Raw genomic sequence first — 20,541 nt, forward strand, 5'->3', positions numbered from 1 at the left:
AAAGTGACAGATGAACTGGGTGGACACTGGTGTCCACTTCCAGGTTACTCTGCCCTGTGGAGATAGGATAGGTGACATTATAAAGGAAACCTGGAACACTTGCCCAATCCCCCCGTGAGCCACCGAGACAAGGCTTTGTAAGGACAGAGCCAGGAGGTGCCCTCAGTGAGCCAAGGAAAGCCCTGGCAAGTAAAACAAGATTGCAGGGTCTTGATCACAGACTTCTGACCCCCAGAAATAGAGCATAGAGATTCATGGTATTTAAGCACCATCTGGATGGTGTTTGAGCATAGCTGCCTGAGCTGACTGTATCAGGAGCTGGTCGCTCTGGTGTATAGGGATTTATTGGAACCTAAGTCTTCATTTCCCTGAAATAAATTTTAAGAGCACAATTTCTAGATTGTACAGTAATCCAGTTTTTAGTGTGTTAGTAGCTGCAGAACTCTTTCTCAGAGTGGCTGTGACACTTGACATGCCTTCTGTGACTCAGGGATAACCTATCTCTCTGCTGTCCAGCCAGCCTTGGGTTTCGCCGCCATTTATATTGAGTCCATCTGCTCAGGTGTGTAGCGGGGTCTCCTTAGGGTGTAACTGACACTCCCCTAGTGAGTTGTGGTGACCATCGTCCCATCTGCTCCCCTGGCATCTGTATGCTCCTGAAGAAATGTCTCTTCAGAACATTCTCCCCATTCCTAGTGGATTTTTTCATATTGATTAGTTTTGAGAATTTTTGAAATGCATACACAAGTCTTTTGATGAATCTGTGAGTAGAAAGTACTTTCTAAACTTTCCTGGATTTTTCAACGCTCTAAAAAACACTTTTCTAAAAACAAATGCTTTACATTTTAATGTTTCCACTTGACTCCTTCCTTCTACATATAAAGAAGTTACTGTCAAGTCCAAGAATTCTTGCCTTGGTCTAGGTACAGAAGATTTTTTTTCCCATTTTATTTCTAAAACACGATACAAAAAGAATATTTATGCATACGAACCATGCACATGTATATGAATCATTTTGCTGTGACCTGTAACTAATACAACATTGCAAATCAACCACAGGCCAACAAGTGTGTGCTCATTGACTCAGTGGCGTCTCCTCTTCGCTTCCCCATGGGCAGGAGCCCCAGATTCCCACCAGAATCCTCTGTCCGGGGGACTTTCCAGGGAAGAATGCTGGAGAGGGTTGCCATGCCCTCCTCCAGGGGACCTTCCCACGCGGGATCAAATCCGTCTCCTGTCCCTCCTGCATTGCAGCTGACTTCTCTGCCACTGAGTCACCTGCAGAGCTCGATATGTCAATAAATAAATAAATGCAATTTTAAAGAAATATAATAAATATTCTGCCAGAGCTATGTGACCAGTGTCATCGTGTCTGATGCTGGAATCCTGGCTCTCATAGCAGCAGGACCACGGTCCCCTCAGCACCCACTTCCAGCAGTGCCCAGCCCTCCACATGATGACCTCGTCCCCAGAGAGGACTCCCAGACACAGAGGGGACCCCATGAGCGGACACAGGATGTGTGAAAGAGCTGGGGGAAGGGGCAACCTTTCTCACTCAGCCCAGAGAGAGTCTGGGCACCTGGGCAAAGGCCTGAGAGTTAGGCCCCAGGAGACTCCTCCTGGGAGCCAGCAGCTCTCTGCTCAGCAGGGGGCCGGTCACCAGGCCAGGAGAGGCAGGAAGGAGATTTGCATGAGGATGTCCCTTCTGAGGATAAGAGAGCCCAGAGGCCCCAGCCCAGCTGCGGGCTCAGAGGCAGAGCTCGGGCGCGTCCACCATGGCCTGGACCCCTCTCCTGCTGCCCCTCCTCACTCTCTGCACAGGTGCGGCCCCCCAGCCCTGCCCACAGGCTCAGGCCACACAGGACGCTGGGCTGGGCCGGCCCCAAACCCAGAGCACAGTCCAGGCACCGCCTCAGGGTGAGATGCCCGGGGAAGGGGTCCTAACTTCTCATCCCCTCTCTTCCAGGCTCCGTGGTCTCCTATGAACTGACCCAGCCGACTTCAGTGTCAGTGGCCTTGGGACAGACGGCCAAGATCACCTGCTCGGGAGACCTGCTGGATGAAAAATATACAGCTTGGTACCAGCAGAAGCCGGGCCAGGCTCCTGTGAAGGTCATTTGTAAAGATAGTGAGCGGCCTTCAGGGATCCTTGACCGGTTCTCTGGCTCCAGCTCAGGCAAAACAGCCACCCTGACCATCAGCGGGGCCCGGACCGAGGACGAGGCCGACTATTACTGTCTGTCAGCTGACAGCAGCGATAATCCTCACAGTGACACAGACAGGCGGGGAAGCGAGACACAAACCCTCCCGTCCTGCTCACGCTCTCCTCCAGCCCCGGGAGGACCGTGGACACCGCAGGGACAGGCCTGGCCCGGGTCCCCCGGAGCTGAGCCCCCAGGCGGCCCCACCTCCCGGCCCTCCAGGCAGGCTCTGCACCGGGGCGTCCGCAGTGGACGACGGGCTGGCGGGCCCAGCTGTGTGGGTGTCTGGGCCGTGGAGTGACCTGGGGAATGGAGGCCTGGATGAGGACAGACAGAGGGACAGAGACCACTGCTAATGGACCCTGGATGTCCCTACGGTGCTGACGGGACCCTCAGCAGCCGAAACTCCTGGATGAATTCAGAGAGCTACCCAGCTCCTCGGAGCTTCTGTGGAGCTCGAGAGACAGAACGCACCAGCCTGGGGCCGGTGTGGGGCCATCAGAGCCCTCCCCTGGGCCCCGCTGCCTCCCACTTGTGCTGGGGCCGCGGCAGCTCCCCGCTGCGCCCTCCCTGGGAGGGGCTGTCGCTGCAGAGACGGTCCCCCCGCCCAGGCCCCGACCCCTCTCTGAGGGGAGATTCAGGTCAGCGAAGCCTGAGGCCCGGAGCCCAGTCCCGGCTCGGGCCAGGACGACGTGCAGGCCCCGTCCCGAGCCCACACCTGTCACCACACCGCAGGGCGGACCCGTCCAGCCTCCCAGGCTTCCACCAGAGGTCACACTCAGCACCATGCCTGCAGTTCAGAGCGGAGGTCCCAGGGGCCAAAAGAAAACACACGTCTAGAGACGAGAGCCCTGAGGAGGAGAGGGCTACACAGAGGGTCTGCCGACTGCAGACACTGCTCGGCCCCCGAGAGCTCGAGTGTGGCACACAGTACGCGGAGGTGAGGGCGGAACCTCCAAGGACACTGGACGCCGATGGCCAGAGACACACGCACGTCCAGTAGCCGGCTGCCCAGATGCAGGGGGAGCTCCTCACGAAGGCCTCAGCGTGAGAGTCAGGAGAGCTGGCCCCGTGCGGGGAAACTCAGCCCAGAGGACGCGCTGCCCTGGCCCCAGGAAGAGACGAAATAACAAGCGGAGAAAGGACTTTCCTGAGTCCCAGTGACTTTCCTGAAGGTAAACCCAAAAGTCAAAAAAAGAAAAATTAGGGAAAAACGCAAATATCCCATATTCGACAAGGAAAGATTCACAGTACCCGATTCCTAACAAAAATTACCTGTAAAGAATCAAGAAAATAGGAGCCATAGTAAGTACAAAATGTACTGATTCAAACATGCTCTGAAATGGCCCAGATAATGTAGTTCATAGTCAAGGACACAAAACCAACCTTTAAAATTGTGTTTCTTTTTTTTTTCTTGAGATAAAGAGATTTTAAACACGTTAAGTAGAAACAAGAGAGGTTTAAAAATGATCCAGACTGAATTTACTCGAATGGAAACTATAGCATCTGAAGACTGAACTACTCTGGACAAGATGGACAGCACACAGGTGTGCAAAAGTGAAGAGCAGGGAATTTGATCCCTCTGCCCGAGACCCTGGTCCTCACCAACTTCCTGTGGCCTCTCTCTTCCAAAGCTGAGACAGAGCCTTTCCTGAATGTGCCAGCAAGTTCCCTCTCCTTTATCAAAAAAACAAGTGACCGATGTGCTGACTTTGCTGTGCTACCCTGTCTGGCTTAAACAGAGTTGTAACTGCACATGTAATTTAAGATTTCCCAACACACATGGTGAGTGCTCTGCTTCACCCAGAATTCCTCCACATGAGCCTCAGAGTGTGAATCTGCTCCAGAGAGCAAGCCTCCAACAGCTGGTTTTCTTTCTTTCCTTCTAGTCGTTAGATTGTCCCTTCTCTGAGCAGAGACCTCGGGTTAGGGATGAGGGGACTCTGCCTTCCTTGGCCTTGCGTTCCTCCTGGGTCCACCTGCAGAGAGCCCCCTGCTTCACTGAGCCCTTGGGTTCAAGTGCTCCTGTCCTCCAGAAACACCCCCAGACGCCCCTAGAAGTAAATCAGGGGTGATTGCCTTGTTTCCAGGTAAAGTGGACACACGAAATGAGCCCTCATGGCGCTGGACATAATAACTCATGTACACATAGATTTACAATAGTTTAAAACTCCCTCAGTCTAAAATGAAGTATAGGAATTTGAACTGTGAAGTCAACTGACCAAGAAACCGGAAGGAAAAACTGTGTAGTGATCAGCCACAAACGCCTCCATGAGTGTCACGTGGGTTACACGGCCCCCTGGAGACTCACTGCCTCCCCGTCTCTCTGTCCATGTACATGTGTATAGGTTATGTTTGTGTTTGGGAGAATACACATATATCTGTCCAGCCCACAGCCCCCACGTTCCCTGATGCCCAGAAGGCCTGGCATAGCTGTTAGCTTTGTCCCCAGACAAGATCTTACGGAGTAAACAAAAGGGAATCTTCCTGACCCAGGAATTGGACCGGAGTCTCCTGCATTGCAGGTGGGATTCTTTACCAGCTGAGCTACCATGGACGTGTGTGTGTGTGTGTGTGTGTGAAAGTCACTCAGTCATGTCCGACTCTGTGACCCCATGGACTATGCACTCCATGGAATCTTCCAGGCCAGAATCCTGGAGTGCGTAGCCCTTCTCCTCACAGGGGATCCTCCCAACCCAGGGATTGAACCCATGTCTCCCACATTGCAGGCAGATTCTTTACCAGCTGAGCCAGAAGGGAAAACCTACCAGGGAAGCCCCAAGCAAAAGGAAAGTAATCATAAAGATAAGAGCAGAAACCAATAAAATAAAAAACAAGATGTATTTTTAAAAAGTCAACAAGACAAAAGTCTACGAATCTCTGACCCAGTGGTTCTTAACAAAAGGTCCTTCCACCATCCCAGGGGACGTTTGTCCATGTCTGGAGACAGTTTTGATTGACACAAATGGAGAGGATGTACTTGCTGCAGGTATGTAGTGAGTAAAGGTTAAATGATGCACTCATCTCACACGCTAGTAAAGTGATGCTCAAAATTCTCCAAGCCAGGCTTCAGCAATACGTAAACCGTGAACTTCCTGATGTTCAAGCTGGTTTGAGAAAAGGCAGAGGAACCAGAGATCAAATTGCCAACATGCGCTGGATCATGGAAAAAGCAAGAGAGTTCCAGAAAAACATCTATTTCTGCTTGATTGACTATGCCAAAGCCTTTGACTGTGTGCATCACAATAAACTCTGGAAAATTCTGAAAGAGATGGGAATACCAGACCACCTGACCTGCCTCTTGAGAAACCTATATGCATGTCAGGAAGCAACAGTTAGAACTGGACATGGAACAATAGACTGGTTCCAAATAGGAAAAGGAGTCCGTCAAGGCTGTATATTGTCACCCTGCTTGTTTAATTTATATGCAGAATACATGTAGAGAAACACTGGGCTGGAAGAAACACAAGCTGGAATAAAGATTGCCGGGAGAAATAGCAATAACCTCAGACATGCAGATGACACCACCCTTATGGCAGAAAGTGAAGAGGAGCTAAAAAGCCTCTTGATGAGAGTGAAAGAGGAGAGTGAAAAAGTTGACCTAAAGCTCAACATTCAGAAAACTAAGATCATGGCATCCAGTCCCATCACTTCATGGGAAATAGATGGGGAAACAGTGGAAACAGTGTCAGACTTTATTTGTTTGGGCTCCAAAATCACTGCAGATGGTGACTGCAGCCATGAAATTAAAAGATGCTTACTCCTTGGAAGAAAAGTTATGACCAACCTAGACAGCATATCAAAAGCAGAGACATTACTTTGCCGACTAAGGTCCATCTAGTCAAGGCTATGACTTTTCCTGTGGTCATGTATGGACGTGAGAGTTGGACTGTGAAGAAGGCTGAGCGCTGAAGAATTGATGCTTTTGCACTGTGGTGTTGGAGAAGACTCTTGAGAGTCCCTTGGACTGCAAGGAGATCCAACCAGTCTATTCTGAAGGAGATCAGCCCTGGGATTTCTTTGGAAGGACTGATGCTGAAGCTGAAACTCCAGTACTTTGGCCACCTCATGCGAAGAGTTGACTCATTGGAAAAGACCCTGATGCTGGGAGAGATTGGGGGCAGGAGGAGAAGGGGACGACCGAGGATGAAATGGCTGGATGGCATCACGGACTCGATGGACGTGGGTCTGAGTGAACTCCGGGAGTTGGTGATGGACAGGGAGGCCTGGCGTGCTGTGATTCATGGGGTCGCAAAGAGTCGGACACAACTGAGCGACTGAGCTGGACTGAACTGTCTCTAAGTTCACCAGCACTTTCTTCCGTGTCTTCAGTCTCCTGTTGAGACTACCCAGTGGATGTTTCGTTTTAGACATTGATGTTTCAGGTCTAAGACTTAATTGGGTTTTTTTCGACATTTTCTATTCCTCTCTGGAATTCTCTGTTCACTTGAGTGTATTTTCCTTTAGTGTCAAGTATAGTTAAAAAGCTGTTTTAAAATCTTTGGTGATTTCGTTGTACCGGTTGTCTCTGGGTTTGTCTCCATTGCTTGCCTTTTATCTGAACATTGGCCGCATTTTCTTATTTCTTCACATTCCTGGTCATTTTGGTTTATGCCCTGGACGTTGCTAATGATATGGTGTACAGGTTCTGGTTTCTTTTGTGTCCCTCTTGAGACTATCGAACCTTTTACCAGACCGTTTTCCTGACAGAACTCTAATGATAGACTCTTCGTGTTGCCTGAAGCATTAGTTCAGTTCAGTTCGGTCGCTCAGTCGCGTCCGACTCTCTGCGACCCCAGGAATCGCAGCACGCCAGGCCTCCCTGTCCATCACCGGCTCCCGGAGCTCACTCAGACTCACGTCCATCGAGTCGGTGATGCCATCCAGCCGTCTCATCCAGTAGATGAAGCAGCAGAAACCTAGTCTATTTCTTCTAGACTTAAGTAGGCTGCTTGGAGCCTTCTGCATACCTATGTAGTTCAAGAGTCAGACAGAGACTCAAGCGGAGCTGGCGCGCAGGGTGGCGCCTGCCCCACGGCGCTCTCCGCTCTGAGACTTGCTCTTCAACCTCAACCTTCTGTGGCTCCCCTGACACTTGTCCTCTGACTTTTCACGCCTCTAGGACTGTGAATTTTCTGGCCAAGTTTTAGCCACTCCATCTGGCATAAGTTGGGGTTTGCTCTCAGGTAAACAAATTCAGAAAAATGAGAGACTTAGTCCATGCCACGTCTTCCTTGCAAGAGTGGGCTGCTGTCAAGCTTCTGCTGTTTTTGTTTGCTTTCCAGTGACTTTAGGTGGTTGTCGTATTTTCTCAGAATTCATTGTTGTTTTTTGAAGACTATTTGGCCCAGTAAAAGCTATTCCTCCATTACCAGAAACTAGAATTCCATTTCTCTGGCTTGGATTCTTTTAGTAACAAATACAATGGTTTATCCTTGTAAACCATTTGTAATAAATCCTTTGTAGTATACAAATACAACGGTCTATCCTTGTAAACCATTTGTAGTAAATCCTTTGTAGTATACAAATACAATGGTTTATCCTAATAAATTTTTCTATTTATTCTCAAAGATAAATCAGATCTTTCAGGAGGCTATTCTTAGCCACTCAAAATGGCTTAGTATCATCTCCAAATGTAAACATTTTGCTTTGTTGTCCCCATTCCAAGTTATTACATTATTAATAAAAGTTTTTATTAATTCATGCAGTCTTTACTGAACTCTCTTATTCACCCATTTCTGTTCAGAGAAGAATTAATTTATATTATTTGCTTCTTATCTCTAGACCCTTTGTAAGATAAAACAGACTCTTCACTACAGCCCGACCAGATTTTGAAATTAGCTCGTGTAGAACTTTGCCAAATGGCTTTTGAAATTCTCAGTGGACTATATCAACCAATTGCTTATGCTTATGTCTTTTTATTTCTTTAAGGACAACAATAATTTATCCACAACATATTTTTAAATGTTTTGCTAGAGAGCCATGTTGCCTCATACGTTAAGAGTTTAATACTCCAATCCTTTAGTAATTATAACTTAATATCAGCTTGTCTAGCATAGAAATGTGATGCAATTTTAAATTCTTGGATTCTTTCTGGATTTTTTTTTTAACTAATATTACATTTGTGATTTTCTGTCTTGTGACATGGAAATCACAACGAGTCAAAATTTACATTTTGGCTACACATCTCTGATTTTACAGCTCAGTGACTTTAAGAATACTATCTGATTTTGGTGATTTAAGCTAAATTTGTTTTGCTAATAATAGCTAATGTTTATCATAATGCCTTAAATGCCAGACAGTGTTCTAAGTGTATGATCTCATCTTGTCCTCCAATTACGCCATAAATTGCCTTCATTTCCATCTGCAGATATAACCTGTTGGAGCACATCCAAGGTACTGATGACCATTTGAACTAATGCTGCTGATCTTTTTCACCTGAGAGGGGGTGTTGGAACAGTGCATCACCTTTCTCAGTAAGCCTTCAAAACACGAGATTTCTGGACCTGTTTTTTCGACAGCTTCATGCATGCTCTTTTGCATGTAGCTAAGTTGCTTCAGTCGTGTCTGACTCTGTGAGACTCCATGGACTGTAGCCCAGCAGCCCTCTGTCCATGGGATTCTCCAGGCAAGAATACTGGAGTGGGTTGTCACGCCCTTCTCCAGGGGACCTTCCCGACCCAGGGACTGAACCTGCATGTCCCACACCTTCTGAGTTGGCGGGCAGAGTCTCTGCCCCTAGCGCCACGTGCAAAGCCCCAAACCGGTTCTACAAGACTAAGATATTTTCAGTAGTCATGTATGGATGTGAGAGTTGTACCAAAAAGAAAGCTGAGCACCGAAGAATTGATGGCTTCTAACTGTGGTGCTGGAGAAGACTCTTGAGAGTGGCTTGAACTGCAAGGATATCAAACCAGTCAATCCTAAAGGAAATCAGTCCTGACTGTTCACTGAAAGGACTGATGCTGAAGCTGAAACTCCAAAACGTGGCCACCTGATGCAAAGAACTTACTCATGGAAAAGACCCTGATGCTAGGGAAGAGTGAAGGCAGGAGGAGAGGGGACAACAGAGGATGAGATGGTTGGATGGCATCCCCAACTCGATGGACATGAGTTTGAACAAGCTTCAGAAGTTGGTGATGGACAGGGAGGCCTGGCGTGCTGCAGTCCATGGGATCCCAAAGAGTCGGACGCGACTGAATGACTGAAATGAACTGAACTGAAGATCTTCCAGGTTCCCCGCTCACACTGGTTATCAGGTCTCTCTGATCCAGCATTTCTCAGCTAAGACTCCTTGTGACTCCTGGCTGCAGCATCTTCTGAAAAAGTCCCACAGAGAGGCGTGTGGTCACTGTACACAGGAGGACCGTGGTTCTCTAGCGTGAGAAAAGCTAAGTGAGCCCTTCACGGGGACATGAATGTACCTGAGACGGTCATCAGTCACGCTCAGAAATCAACTCTACTAGAGGCAGCACGTGGGGTAGCCAGCAGGGGGCAGCAGAGCGCGGCCAGGAGCTGCAGGTCAGAGGCTGGGCTGCCCAAGGGGGGCTTCAGGGGAGCCAGCCCTGCGGGTCCACAGGTGTCCAAGGAGCAGCGCTGGCAGGAAGTCAGGACTGGACAGGCCATCCCCTCAGGACTAGTGACCACCTCTGAGGGTCACATCCACAGTGAACGCCAGGGCACAGTGCCTCAGTCCACGGCCAGGACGCTGCCAGGCTGACCTCCCCTTTGGAGAGTCCCGGGGAGACCCCAGGCCGGGGGGCTTGGAACAGCGGTCATGTGGTCAGACACAGGGAAGGTGACAGTGACCTCAGTCCCTGAGGACAAGTCTGATGTGCAGATGTGAGAAGCTGGGGAGGAGGAAGCTGGGGACAGACAGGGGCTGATGGTGTGGTGACCCCGCCTCTCAGGGAGGGGCCCCCAGGGGTGAATTTGCATAAACCCGAACCCTCACTGCACCCCGCAAAGCTCTGAGAGGCAATAAAGGGGCTCGGAGAGCCCAGCGCTGCTGCGGGCTCAGAGGCAGAGCTCGGGGCGCGTCCACCATGGCCTGGACCCCTCTCCTGCTGCCCCTCCTCACTCTCTGCACAGGTGCGGCCCCCAGCCCTGCACCCTGGCCCTGGTCCCACAGCACCCATGACAGACCCTGCCTCAAACCCAGAGCTCAGCCCAGACACAACCTCAGGGAGACGCCCTTCTCACCGGGGACGGGGTCCTTCCTTCTCATCCCCTCCCCCTCCTCTCTTCCAGGCTCCGTGGTCTCCTATGAACTGACCCAGCCGACTTCAGTGTCAGTGGCCTTGGGACAGACGGCCAAGGTCACCTGCTCGGGGGACCTGCTGGATGAACAGTATACTCAGTGGCACCAGCAGAAGCCGGGCCAGGCCCCTGAGCTGGTCATTTATGAAGACAGCAAGCGGCGCTCAGGGATCCCAGACCGGTTCTCTGGCTCCAGCTCCAGCAAAACAGCCATCTTGACCATCAGCGGGGTCCGTGCAGAGGATGAGGCTGACTATTACTGTGTGTCATGGGACAGTGGCAGTTACAATGTCCACAGTGACACAGACAGACGGGGAAGTGAGACAGAAACCCTCCCGTGCTGCTCACGCTCTCCTCCAGCCCCGGGAGGACCGTGGACACTGCGGGGACAGGCCTGGCCCCGGTCCCCCGGAGCTGGGCCCCCAGGCGGCCCCGCCTCCCGGCCCTCCAGGCAGGCTCTGCACCGGGGCGTCCGCAGTGGATGACGGGCTGGCGGGAGCATGGTGTTGATGTGGGGAAGCTGACAACACAGACTCATCCATCCCATCGTGGTTCCTGGAGCTCTCTCTGTGATGGCCTTGTCTAGGCCATCGCCACCTCTCTGTGGCCCTCATGACCTGACCTGATCCCCGAAACCGCCCTGTGACGTCTGGGATTCCGATGGAACACCCAGTGCTGTGGGCATCATCGAATCCCCCAGACCCCTGGTCGGCCCTGAGTCCCCTGCCCACCGCCAACTGGGCCCAGTGCCAGCTACCTGAGCACCCTGCTGGTTCTAGAATGCTGCCCCTCACAATCACGCCTCTCCTAGAGGATTCAGCTCATCAGTCTTATGGATGACCTCGCAGGGCCTGCCTGCCCAGAGCCTCCAGGAGGACCCAAAAACTCAGTCACAACCCGGGCAGGTCAGGGTCTCCTCCCCTGAGTGTGGCCTCCCAAACCCCCTCGTGGCAGCTGGGCCCCAGCTGTCCTCCTCAGAGTCCACCTCCAGGGGAAGCTGTGACCGCTCGAGGGAGACCCAGAGGAGGCCAGTCCCCAGGGGTCAGCTGGGCTCACATCCCGCCCTCTGAACCCCAGGTTAGGACCCAGCCCTCTGTCCCCAGGGATGCAGCCACCAGCTCTGAAAGTCCGACTCAGACCACGTGCTCATCCTGGCTCTGACCGTGGCCAGGAGACACCTTAGGGGACCCCTTGGAGATGAGCCCTGGGTCTCAGACAAGCTCTGTCTGCCCCCAGCAGCTCTGAGTGACCTTGGGGCCACTCCACTGCCAGGGTGCAGACGCCCCCCCCAGCTGCTCAGTTCCAGGCAGGAAGCCCCACTCGGGCCTGGATCTGCAGATCCAGGTGGGGCCAGGCAGGGTCCGTTCTGAGTGGCGCCTCCACAGGGATTTCAGACAGACGCTCAGACACTGTGCCCAGGATCACAGCCCCCGACCAACAACAGAGCCAGGCTGGGGTCAGGGGGGCTGACCACACAGCTCCAGGTCACGGCCACAAGGACTGGAGACACAGCTCTGTCCCCCGCCTGGCTCCGGCTCTCCCCGGCTTCGGGAAACACCCGCGGGGTTGGGCTGCGAGTCCAGACTCTGATGAACTCTGGCCTCTCTCCCACTTCACTCCCCTTCCTCCCCTTCCCCTGCGTGTCCTCCCCTCCGTCTCCCCGCCGCCTTCTCCGCGCTTCTCTCCTCTCCTCCTCCTGCTGCTTCTTCTTTCCTTCCTCTCCCTCATAAGATGTTTGGATTTCTCCCCATGGTTTGTATTTAATTTAAATTTTCCATTATATTTGTAGTGTCAGCTAAACACAGATGCACAGCTTGAGAGTTGCGAGCTAAGTTTCACGTGGGGCAAAATGAGGACTGCGGCCCAGGAGGCAGCTTCTCAGAGAGCCCTGGGAGCTATCTGGGGCAGTGGGGAAAGTCGGTACATAAGGATTTGGTGGAGGGAGAGTTCAATGCCATGAAGCACTCGTTTTACAAAAGGCTTTTTATGAGTCATGAGGGTCTGATGTCACCATGAAGGGAGTTAGTGCCTCTCTAGATATGAGGAGATGCAAGGATGGAGATCATAAAATCTGTTCCTAAGAAGAACTATACAGAAAGAGCTTCATGACCCAGATAATCACAATGGTGTGATCACTCACCAGAGCCAGACATCCGGGAATATAAAGTCAGGTGGGCCTTAGGAAGCATCACTACAAACAAAGCTAATGGACCGAATTAGCTAAAGTGATGGAATTCCAGTTGAGCTATTTCAAATCTTAAAAGATGACGCTGTTAGAGTGATGTATTCAATATACCAGCAAATTTGGAAAACTCAGCAGTGGCCACAGGCCTGGAAAAGGTCAGTTTTCATTCGAATCCCAAAGAAAGGCAATGCCAAGAATGCTCAAACTACTGCACAATTGCACTCATCTCACACGCTAGCAAAGTAGTGCCCCAAATTCTCCAAGCCAGGCTTCAACAGTATGTGAACCGTGAACTTCCAGATGTTCAAGCTGGGTTTAGAAAAGGCAGAGGAACCAGAGATCAAATCGCCAACATCCGCTGGATCATAGAAAAAGCAAGAGAGTTCCAGAAAAACATCTATTTCTGCTTTATTGACTATGCCAAAGCTTTTGATTGTGCAGATCACAATCAACTGTGGAAAATTCTGAAAGAGATGGGAATACCAGACCACCTGACCTGCTTCTTGAGAAACCTATATGCAGGTCAGGAAGCAACAGTTAGAACTGGACCTGGAACAACAGACTGGTTCCAAATAGGGAAAGGAGTACGTCAAGGCTGTATATTGTCACCCTGCTTATTTAACTTATATGCAGAGTACATCATGAAAAATCCTGGGCTGGATGAAGCACAAGCTGGAATCAAGATTGCCGGGAGAAATATCAACAACCTCAGATATGCAGATGACACCACCCTTATGATGACCGCTGTCCCAAGCCCCCCGGCCTGGGGTCTCCCCTGGTCTGTCCCAGCTGAGCCCTCAGCCTGGCAGCAAAGAACTAAAGAGCCTCTTGACGAAAGTGAAATAGGAGAGTGAAAAAAATTGGCTTAAAGCACAACATTTAGAAAACTAAGATCATGGCATCTGGTCCCATCACTTCATGGCAAATAAATGGGGAAAAAATGGAAACAGTGACAGACTTTAATTTTGGGGGCTCCAAAATCACTGCAGATGGTGACTGCAGCCATGAATTTAAATGACGCTTGCTCTTTGGAAGAAAATTTAAGACCAACCTAGACAGCATATTAAGAAGTAAAGACATTACTTTGCCAACAAAGGTCCGTGTAGTCAAAGCTTTGTTTTTTTCCAGTATTCATGTATGGATGTGAGAGCTGGACTATACAGAAAGCTGAGCACCAAAGAATTGATGCTTTTGAACTGTGATGTTGGAGAAAACTCTTGAGAGTCCCTTGGACTGCAAGGAGATCCAGCCAGTCCATCCTAAAGGAAATCAGTCCTGAAAATTCACTGGAAGGACTGATGCTGAAGCTGAAACTCCAAAACTTTGGCCACCTGATGCGAAGAACTGACTCATTGGAAAAGACCCTGATACTGGGGAAGATTGAAGGCGGGAGGAGAAGGGGACGACAGAGGATGAGACGGTCGGATGGCATCACTGACTCGATGGACGTGAGTTTGAGTAAACTCTGGGAGTTGGTGATGGACAGGGAGGCCTGACGTGCTGCAGTCCATGGGGTCGCAAAGAGGTGGACAAGTCTGCGGGACTGAACAGAACTGAAGACAATAATTACACTCACGCTCAGGATAGCTCAGTTGGTAAAGAATCTGCCTGCCATGCGGGAGACACCGATTCGGTTCCTGGGTTGGGAAGGTCCCCTGGAGAAGGGAAAGGCTACCCACTCCAGTATTCTGTCCTGGAGAATTCCCCATAGAGTCGGACAGGACTGAGCGACTGAGCTGAACTCAGGACAGTAAATAATCAGCCATGCTGAGAAATCGGAGCTCTGCTCGAGGCAGCACGTGGGGTAGCCAGCAGGGGGCAGCAGAGCGCAGCCAGGAGCAGCCGGTCAGAGGCTGGGCTGCCCAAGGCGGGCTTCAGGGGAACCAGCCCTGCGGGTCCACAGGGGTCCAAGGAGCAGCGCTGGCAGGAAGTCAGGACTGGGCAGGCCATCCCCTCAGGACACACAGGACACCCAGAGCAAGGGGCACAGTCCACGCCTCAGCCCATGGCCAGGATCCTGCCAGGCTGAGGGCTCCGCTGGGACAGCCCAGGGGAGACCCCAGGCCGGGGGGCTTGGGACAGCGGTCATGTGGTCAGACACAGGGAAGGTGACAGTGACCTCAGTCCCTGAGGACAAGTCTGACGTGCAGACGTGAGAAGCCGAGGAGGAAGCTGAGGACAGACAAGGGCTGATGGTGTGGTGACCCCGCCTCTCAGGGAGGGGCCCCCGGGGGTGAATTTGCATAAACCCGAAACCCCACTGCCCCCCGCAAAGCTCTGAGAGGCAATAAAGGGGCTCGGAGAGCCCAGCGCTGCTGCGGGCTCAGAGGCAGAGCTCGGGGCGCGTCCACCATGGCCTGGACCCCTCTCCTGCTGCCCCTCCTCACTCTCTGCACAGGTGCGGCCCCCCAGGCTCGGCCCCCAAGTGACCAGGGCTCAGGCTGGCCCTGAACGTCAGCTCAGCACAGGGGCTGCTGCAGGGGCTGGGGGCCGCAGGGAGGAGACCCTCTTCCTCACACGCCCCTTCCTCTCCTCTCTTGTAGGTCACCTGGCTTCTTCTCAGCTGACTCAGCCGCCTGCGGTGTCTGTGTCCTTGGGACAGACGGCCAGCATCACCTGCCAGGGAGACAACTTAGCATTTCTTAGTGCTAACTGGTACCAGCTGAAGCCGGGCCAGGCCCCTGTGACGGTCATTTATGGTGGTAGCGACCGGGCCTCAGGGATCCCTGACCGGTTCTCTGGCTCCAAATCAGACACCACAGCCACCCTGACCATCCGCGGGGCCCAGGCCGAGGACGAGGCCGACTATTACTGTCAGTCAGCTGGTACCAGTGGTGATGCTCACAGTGACACAGACAGACAGGGAAGTGAGACACAAACCCTCCCGTGCTGCTCACGCTCTCCTCCAGCCCCGGGAGGACTGTGGACACCGCAGGGACAGGCCTGGCCCAGTACCTTCAGCGCTGAGCCCCCAGGCGGCCCCTCCTCCCGGCCCTTCGGCAGGCTCTGCACAGGGGGTCAGGAATGGATTTAGGGCTTCCAGGACCAGGCTCCATGGTGTTTTCTTGACAATGTGTGAAATGTAGAGCTCGGGTCTCATTTAAAGTCCGGCAAAGACATATGTCCAATGTGGTGGGGTTTTTTTTCTTTTCAAAAGAAAAGCTTGGCATTTTTTATTACGTGGGGTTTTAGCTGAACAAAAATACACTTGAATGGTTAGCAACAAATGGGAAAGTCTCAGGAGCGGTTGCTCCACCATCAGGAGCTGGAAAGAAGTGGAAGCAAAGCAAGGAATTTGCATGATGGCCAGAGGGCAGGAACAGGGAGCTGCGAAGACCGCCTGCTGTTTGTGACTGGCCATCTCCGGATGCATTTCTTAGCAGGAGGCATTCCACTCCTGTCCTGGTTTGCTAACTAACTCTTACTATTGTTTAGTTGCAAGATCATGTCTGACCATTTGCAACCCATGGACTGCAGCCCGCCAGGCTCCTCTGTCCATGGGATTTCGCAGGCAAGAATACTGGAGGTGGTAGCCATTTCCTTCACCATGGGATCTTTCCAACCCAGGAATGGAACCTGAGTCGCCTCCTGTGCATGCGGTCTGCTACCTAACAGGCAGGTTTTTGACGTCTGAGCCAGCAGGGAGGACAGATGGTAATTATACACTAATGGTGTATACACACACTAATTACACACTAATCTTTATCAAAATCTTTCAAACAGTAGAGGAGGAAGGGTACTCTCTAGTTTATTCCATAAAGTTGGAATTACACTTACCAATAAAGACGTTACAAGAAAGAAAGTGAAGCCCCAAATGCCTTATAAATATACAAGAAAAAATCTTTTAAGATATTAGCCAACATAATCAACAAAAATGTATCAAAAGTGCAAGTGACATTCACCCCAGGAATGCAAGTCTGATTCAACCTAAGACAATCAGTCATGAGTGTACCACCGAAACAAATTAAAGAGAAAAGACATTAAATATCACAAATGGTGCAGAAAAAGATTTGGCAATATTGAACATCTTTTCATGACCGAAGGAAAAAAAGAAACAAAACACCAGAGAATTCTGTGTAGAAAGACTTTATATCAAGCCAATGAAGGGCATTTATGAAACACCCACAACATACATCTCACTCCATGAGAAAGACTGAAAGCTTTCCCCACTGCCATTGAACTCCGTCCTGGACCTTCTAGTCACAGCAAATGAGCATGAGAAAGAAATAATGGCCGTCTAAACTGGTAGGAAGAAATCAAAGGGTCTCTATTCTCTGGCCGCATAATACAATATAGACAAATTTCAAAAGTCCACAGAAACTTACTAGAGCTCATAATGAATCCAGAAATGTGTCCAGGCTCAAGATTCAGATGCAAAAATCATCTGGGTTTTGATGCTCCAACAAACAATTCCATTAACAATAGTATCCAAGGAGTTAATTTAACTTAGGAGAGAAAAGACCTGTTTACAGAGAGTTATAAAACATTTGGTGATGAAATTAAATACGAGCAAATCATATAGAAAGACAGTTTGTGTTTTGGAGACTTAATGTCTTAAAGGTGGCAACACAGAGATGCCTCAGGTGCAACCCTGGGCCTCCTTCTCCAAACAGGTCTGCCCATCATTTCACAGGTAACCTGAGACCCTAAAGCTTGACACTGAGGCAGTTTGAGGGCATGAAGAGAGCCATGGTTCCTCCCACGGGACCAACAGTCAAGGCCCAGGGATTCACCACCTGGGCAGCGGGTTCTGAATCTGCACCTGGCAGATGACTTCCTGGCCCCTTCAGCAGTCAGTGGCCACCAGGGGGCAGCAGAGTCACTCAACACCACACCTGGAGCTGGGGAGACCTGGGCATCAGGTCCCCGGGCAGGGGCTGGGTACCCACACCTCACACCTGAGGACAGCGGCCGGCTTTCTGTGGTGTCGTCCCGTCAGGATGCACAGACTCCACCTTTTCGCTTGCACTGACAGCCTCTGTCCTTCCTGCAGGACAGGCTCCTCCCCACAGGGCTGGGGCCCTACAGTGATCTCTCTTGTCCGCTCCAGGCACACAGAGCCAAGAGGTCTATTTGTCTTAATTAGAAAAACTCTTTGTATTCCTGCGTTTCCCCAGTAACTGAAGGCAACTTTTAAAAATGTATTTCCGGGACTTCCCTGGTGCTCCAGTGGCTAGGCTCTGAGCTCGTGTTCAATCCCTGCTCAGGAAACTACATCCCACAGGTGGCAAATAAAGACCCTGCATGCCACCCGATGTAGGCAAAGAAACAAAAGCTTAGTACGTATACATTTCACATGAGGTGCTTTTATAATTCACAGCACGTGTTCTGCCTTACACTCAGTCATTCCCTTGAGCACACGATCGGTCGATGGCCCAGACCACACACGGCGATACTGAGGGCCAGCACCCACCGGCTGCCCAGGACCTCAGGGGCAACGGCGGACGCTTACAGGACCTCAGGGGCAACGGCGGATGCTTACAGGACCTCAGGGGCAACGGTGGACGCTTACAGGACCTCAGGGGCCTGTAAGGTCTCCCTCTGCTCTGGGCAGAGGAGCATGTCATCCTGGCTCTGTCACTCGGGAGCTGTGTCTGGGCTGGGCCCTGCAGCTGTGCGTCACCTGTGGTGTGGGCCTGGTGAGGGTCACCGCCCAGGGAACCTGAAGGGTCAGAAGAACCTTCCATTAAAAGTTCTGGAGGTGGAGCTAGAACCAGACCCACATGTGAACGTCACCTCGAAACAGTGAAGGAGGAGACACTTCAAAGTCCTGGATGAGATTAAGATCCTTCACCTGAACCAGAATGGAGCAGAGGAAGGACTTGGCTTCCAGGAAACCCCAACATCTCCACCGTGACTCTGGCCACATGCACGGCAGGGCCCAGGATCCTCTGGTGCAAAGGACTCAGGTTTCCTGGAAAATACAGTCTCCACCTCTGGGCTCTCAGTGACAAGGGCTTCTCTCCCAGGAGTGGGGCCAGGACCCAGACTAGGGTGCAGCTGTCCCCCCAGACCCTGAGACCAGCAGGTGCAGGGGGAGCCCTGGGCTGACCCGCCCCCCACCCCCGTGTTCCCCAGGCTGAGGGGAGTGTGCGGGGCGGCCCTCCCCCGTGTCCCTGGGCTGAGCCTCTCCCACCACGGCCACAGGCAGCACCCCCCCGACCCCCACCCCCAGCTCAGGCTGATTGGCATCCCCAGCAGCAAGGGGATAAGACAGGCCTGGGAGGAGCCCTGCCCAGCCTGGGCCTGGCAAGCAGACTCGGGGCGCCTCCACCATGGCCTGGGCCCCCCTCCTCCTCGGCCTCCTGGCTCACTGCACAGGTGAGCCCCACGGTCCACCCACCCCAGCCCAGGACTCGGGGACAGGCCTGGCCCTGACTCTGAGCATAGTGGGATCTGCCCATGGGGGCAGGGGGCTCCTGGGGCTGCTGCAGGGTGGGCAACTGGAGGGGCTGAAATCCCCACTCTCTGCTCACTGCTGGGTCAGCCCTGAGGGCTGTGCCTGCCAGGGAAAAGGGGGTCTCCTTTACTCAGAGATTCCGTCCACCAGGCCCATGACCCGGGGTGGCTGAGACTGAGGAGAGGGTGTCCCTGGGTCCCAAAGACTCTTAGGCACTTAATCTGGGTCAAGCAGGGGCTTCTGTTCCTGGGCTCTTCATGTCCAGCCGCCTCTCCTTTCCACTCCTGCAGGCGCCTGTTCTGCAAGCTGACTCAGCCACCCTCGGCGTCAGTGTCCCCAGATGCCAGGATCACGTGTGGGAGGACCAGCGCTGGAGGTGAAAGCGTTCAGTGGCACCAGCAGAAGCCAGGCCAGGCCCCTGCACTGGTCACCTATGGAGACGATAACCGACCCGTGGGGGTCCCTGACCGGTTCTCTGGCGCCAACTCAGGGAGCACGGCCACCCTGACCACCAGCAGGGCCTGGGCCGAGGACGAGGCCGACTATGACTGTCAGCTGTGGGACAGCAGTTATAATCCTCACAGTGACGCAGGCAGATGGGAAGCGAGACGCAAACCCCCTGCCTGGCCCGCACGCCCCGGCCTCCTCTGAGCAGCTGCAGGTCCCGCTAGGCCCGCTGCCCTCTGTGCTCAGGGCCTCTGTTCATCCTGCTGAGCAGTGCCAAGTGGATGTTGGGTCCCGAGTCCTGGGGGCATACCAGCACCCTTGAGCCAGAGGGTCCCCCATGCCGGCGGAGTCCTAGGACAGCCGTGTCCCCTCTCCATGCTCAACTTCTCTCAGGAGTGCTGGGAAGATTCCAGAAACAGGCAGGAAACTGTCAGTCGCTGGTGGCCGCTGCTGGCCTCTGAGTCAGGCAGCCATTCTGGTCAGCCTACCGGATCGTCCAGCACTGAGACCCAGGGCCTCCCTGGGAGGGCAGGATGCTGGACTGCAGCCCGGCCCCCCACACCGTCACCCCAAACCCTCGAAGAACCGGGCTCCCCAGGATGCCTGCCCTTTGCAACCTGACATCCGAACATTTTCATCAGAATTTCTGCACAATACTCACACCGCGCCTTTACGCGCATTCCTCAGAGGCTAAAAATTACCATGACTTGCTAACCATTCTCCTTAAACTTCTTCCATACGATCGTCTTTCCCGCTCCTTAGATGTCTTTTCTGTCCGCATCTCTTACTACCTTTGAGCTGCTCGGGTATTTTCTTTTTTTAAAATTTTTATTGGAATATATTTGCGTTACAATGTTGAATTGGTTTCTGTTGTACAACAATGTGAATTAGTTATACATGTCCTGAGGAGGGGCGGCTGCATGGGCGCAGGAGGGCTGAGAGGTGTTACTCCACGTTCAAGGTCAGGAGGGGCGGCCATGAGGAGATACCCCACGTCCAAGGAAAGACAAACCCAAGTAAGATGGTAGGTGTTGCAAGAGGGCATCAGA

General features: G+C 52.3%; 1 protein-coding gene across 1 annotated transcript in view; it reads left to right on the forward strand.

Annotated features, from left to right (window-relative positions):
- The first annotated feature begins 1,763 nt into the window (after positions 1 to 1,763).
- The window catches only part of LOC138093648 (immunoglobulin lambda-1 light chain-like), a 43,848-nt gene continuing 25,070 nt past the window's right edge, over positions 1,764 to 20,541 (forward strand). Inside the window, exons 1-2 of the mRNA XM_068989712.1 lie at positions 1,764 to 1,821; positions 1,967 to 2,263. Of these exons, the coding sequence (XP_068845813.1) occupies positions 1,776 to 1,821; positions 1,967 to 2,263 (343 nt within the window). The 5' untranslated portion in view covers positions 1,764 to 1,775. The remainder of the gene's footprint in view (positions 1,822 to 1,966; positions 2,264 to 20,541) is intronic.

Source organism: Capricornis sumatraensis, chromosome 17 (assembly GCF_032405125.1).
Source record: "Capricornis sumatraensis isolate serow.1 chromosome 17, serow.2, whole genome shotgun sequence".
Taxonomy (NCBI): Eukaryota; Metazoa; Chordata; class Mammalia; order Artiodactyla; family Bovidae; genus Capricornis; species Capricornis sumatraensis.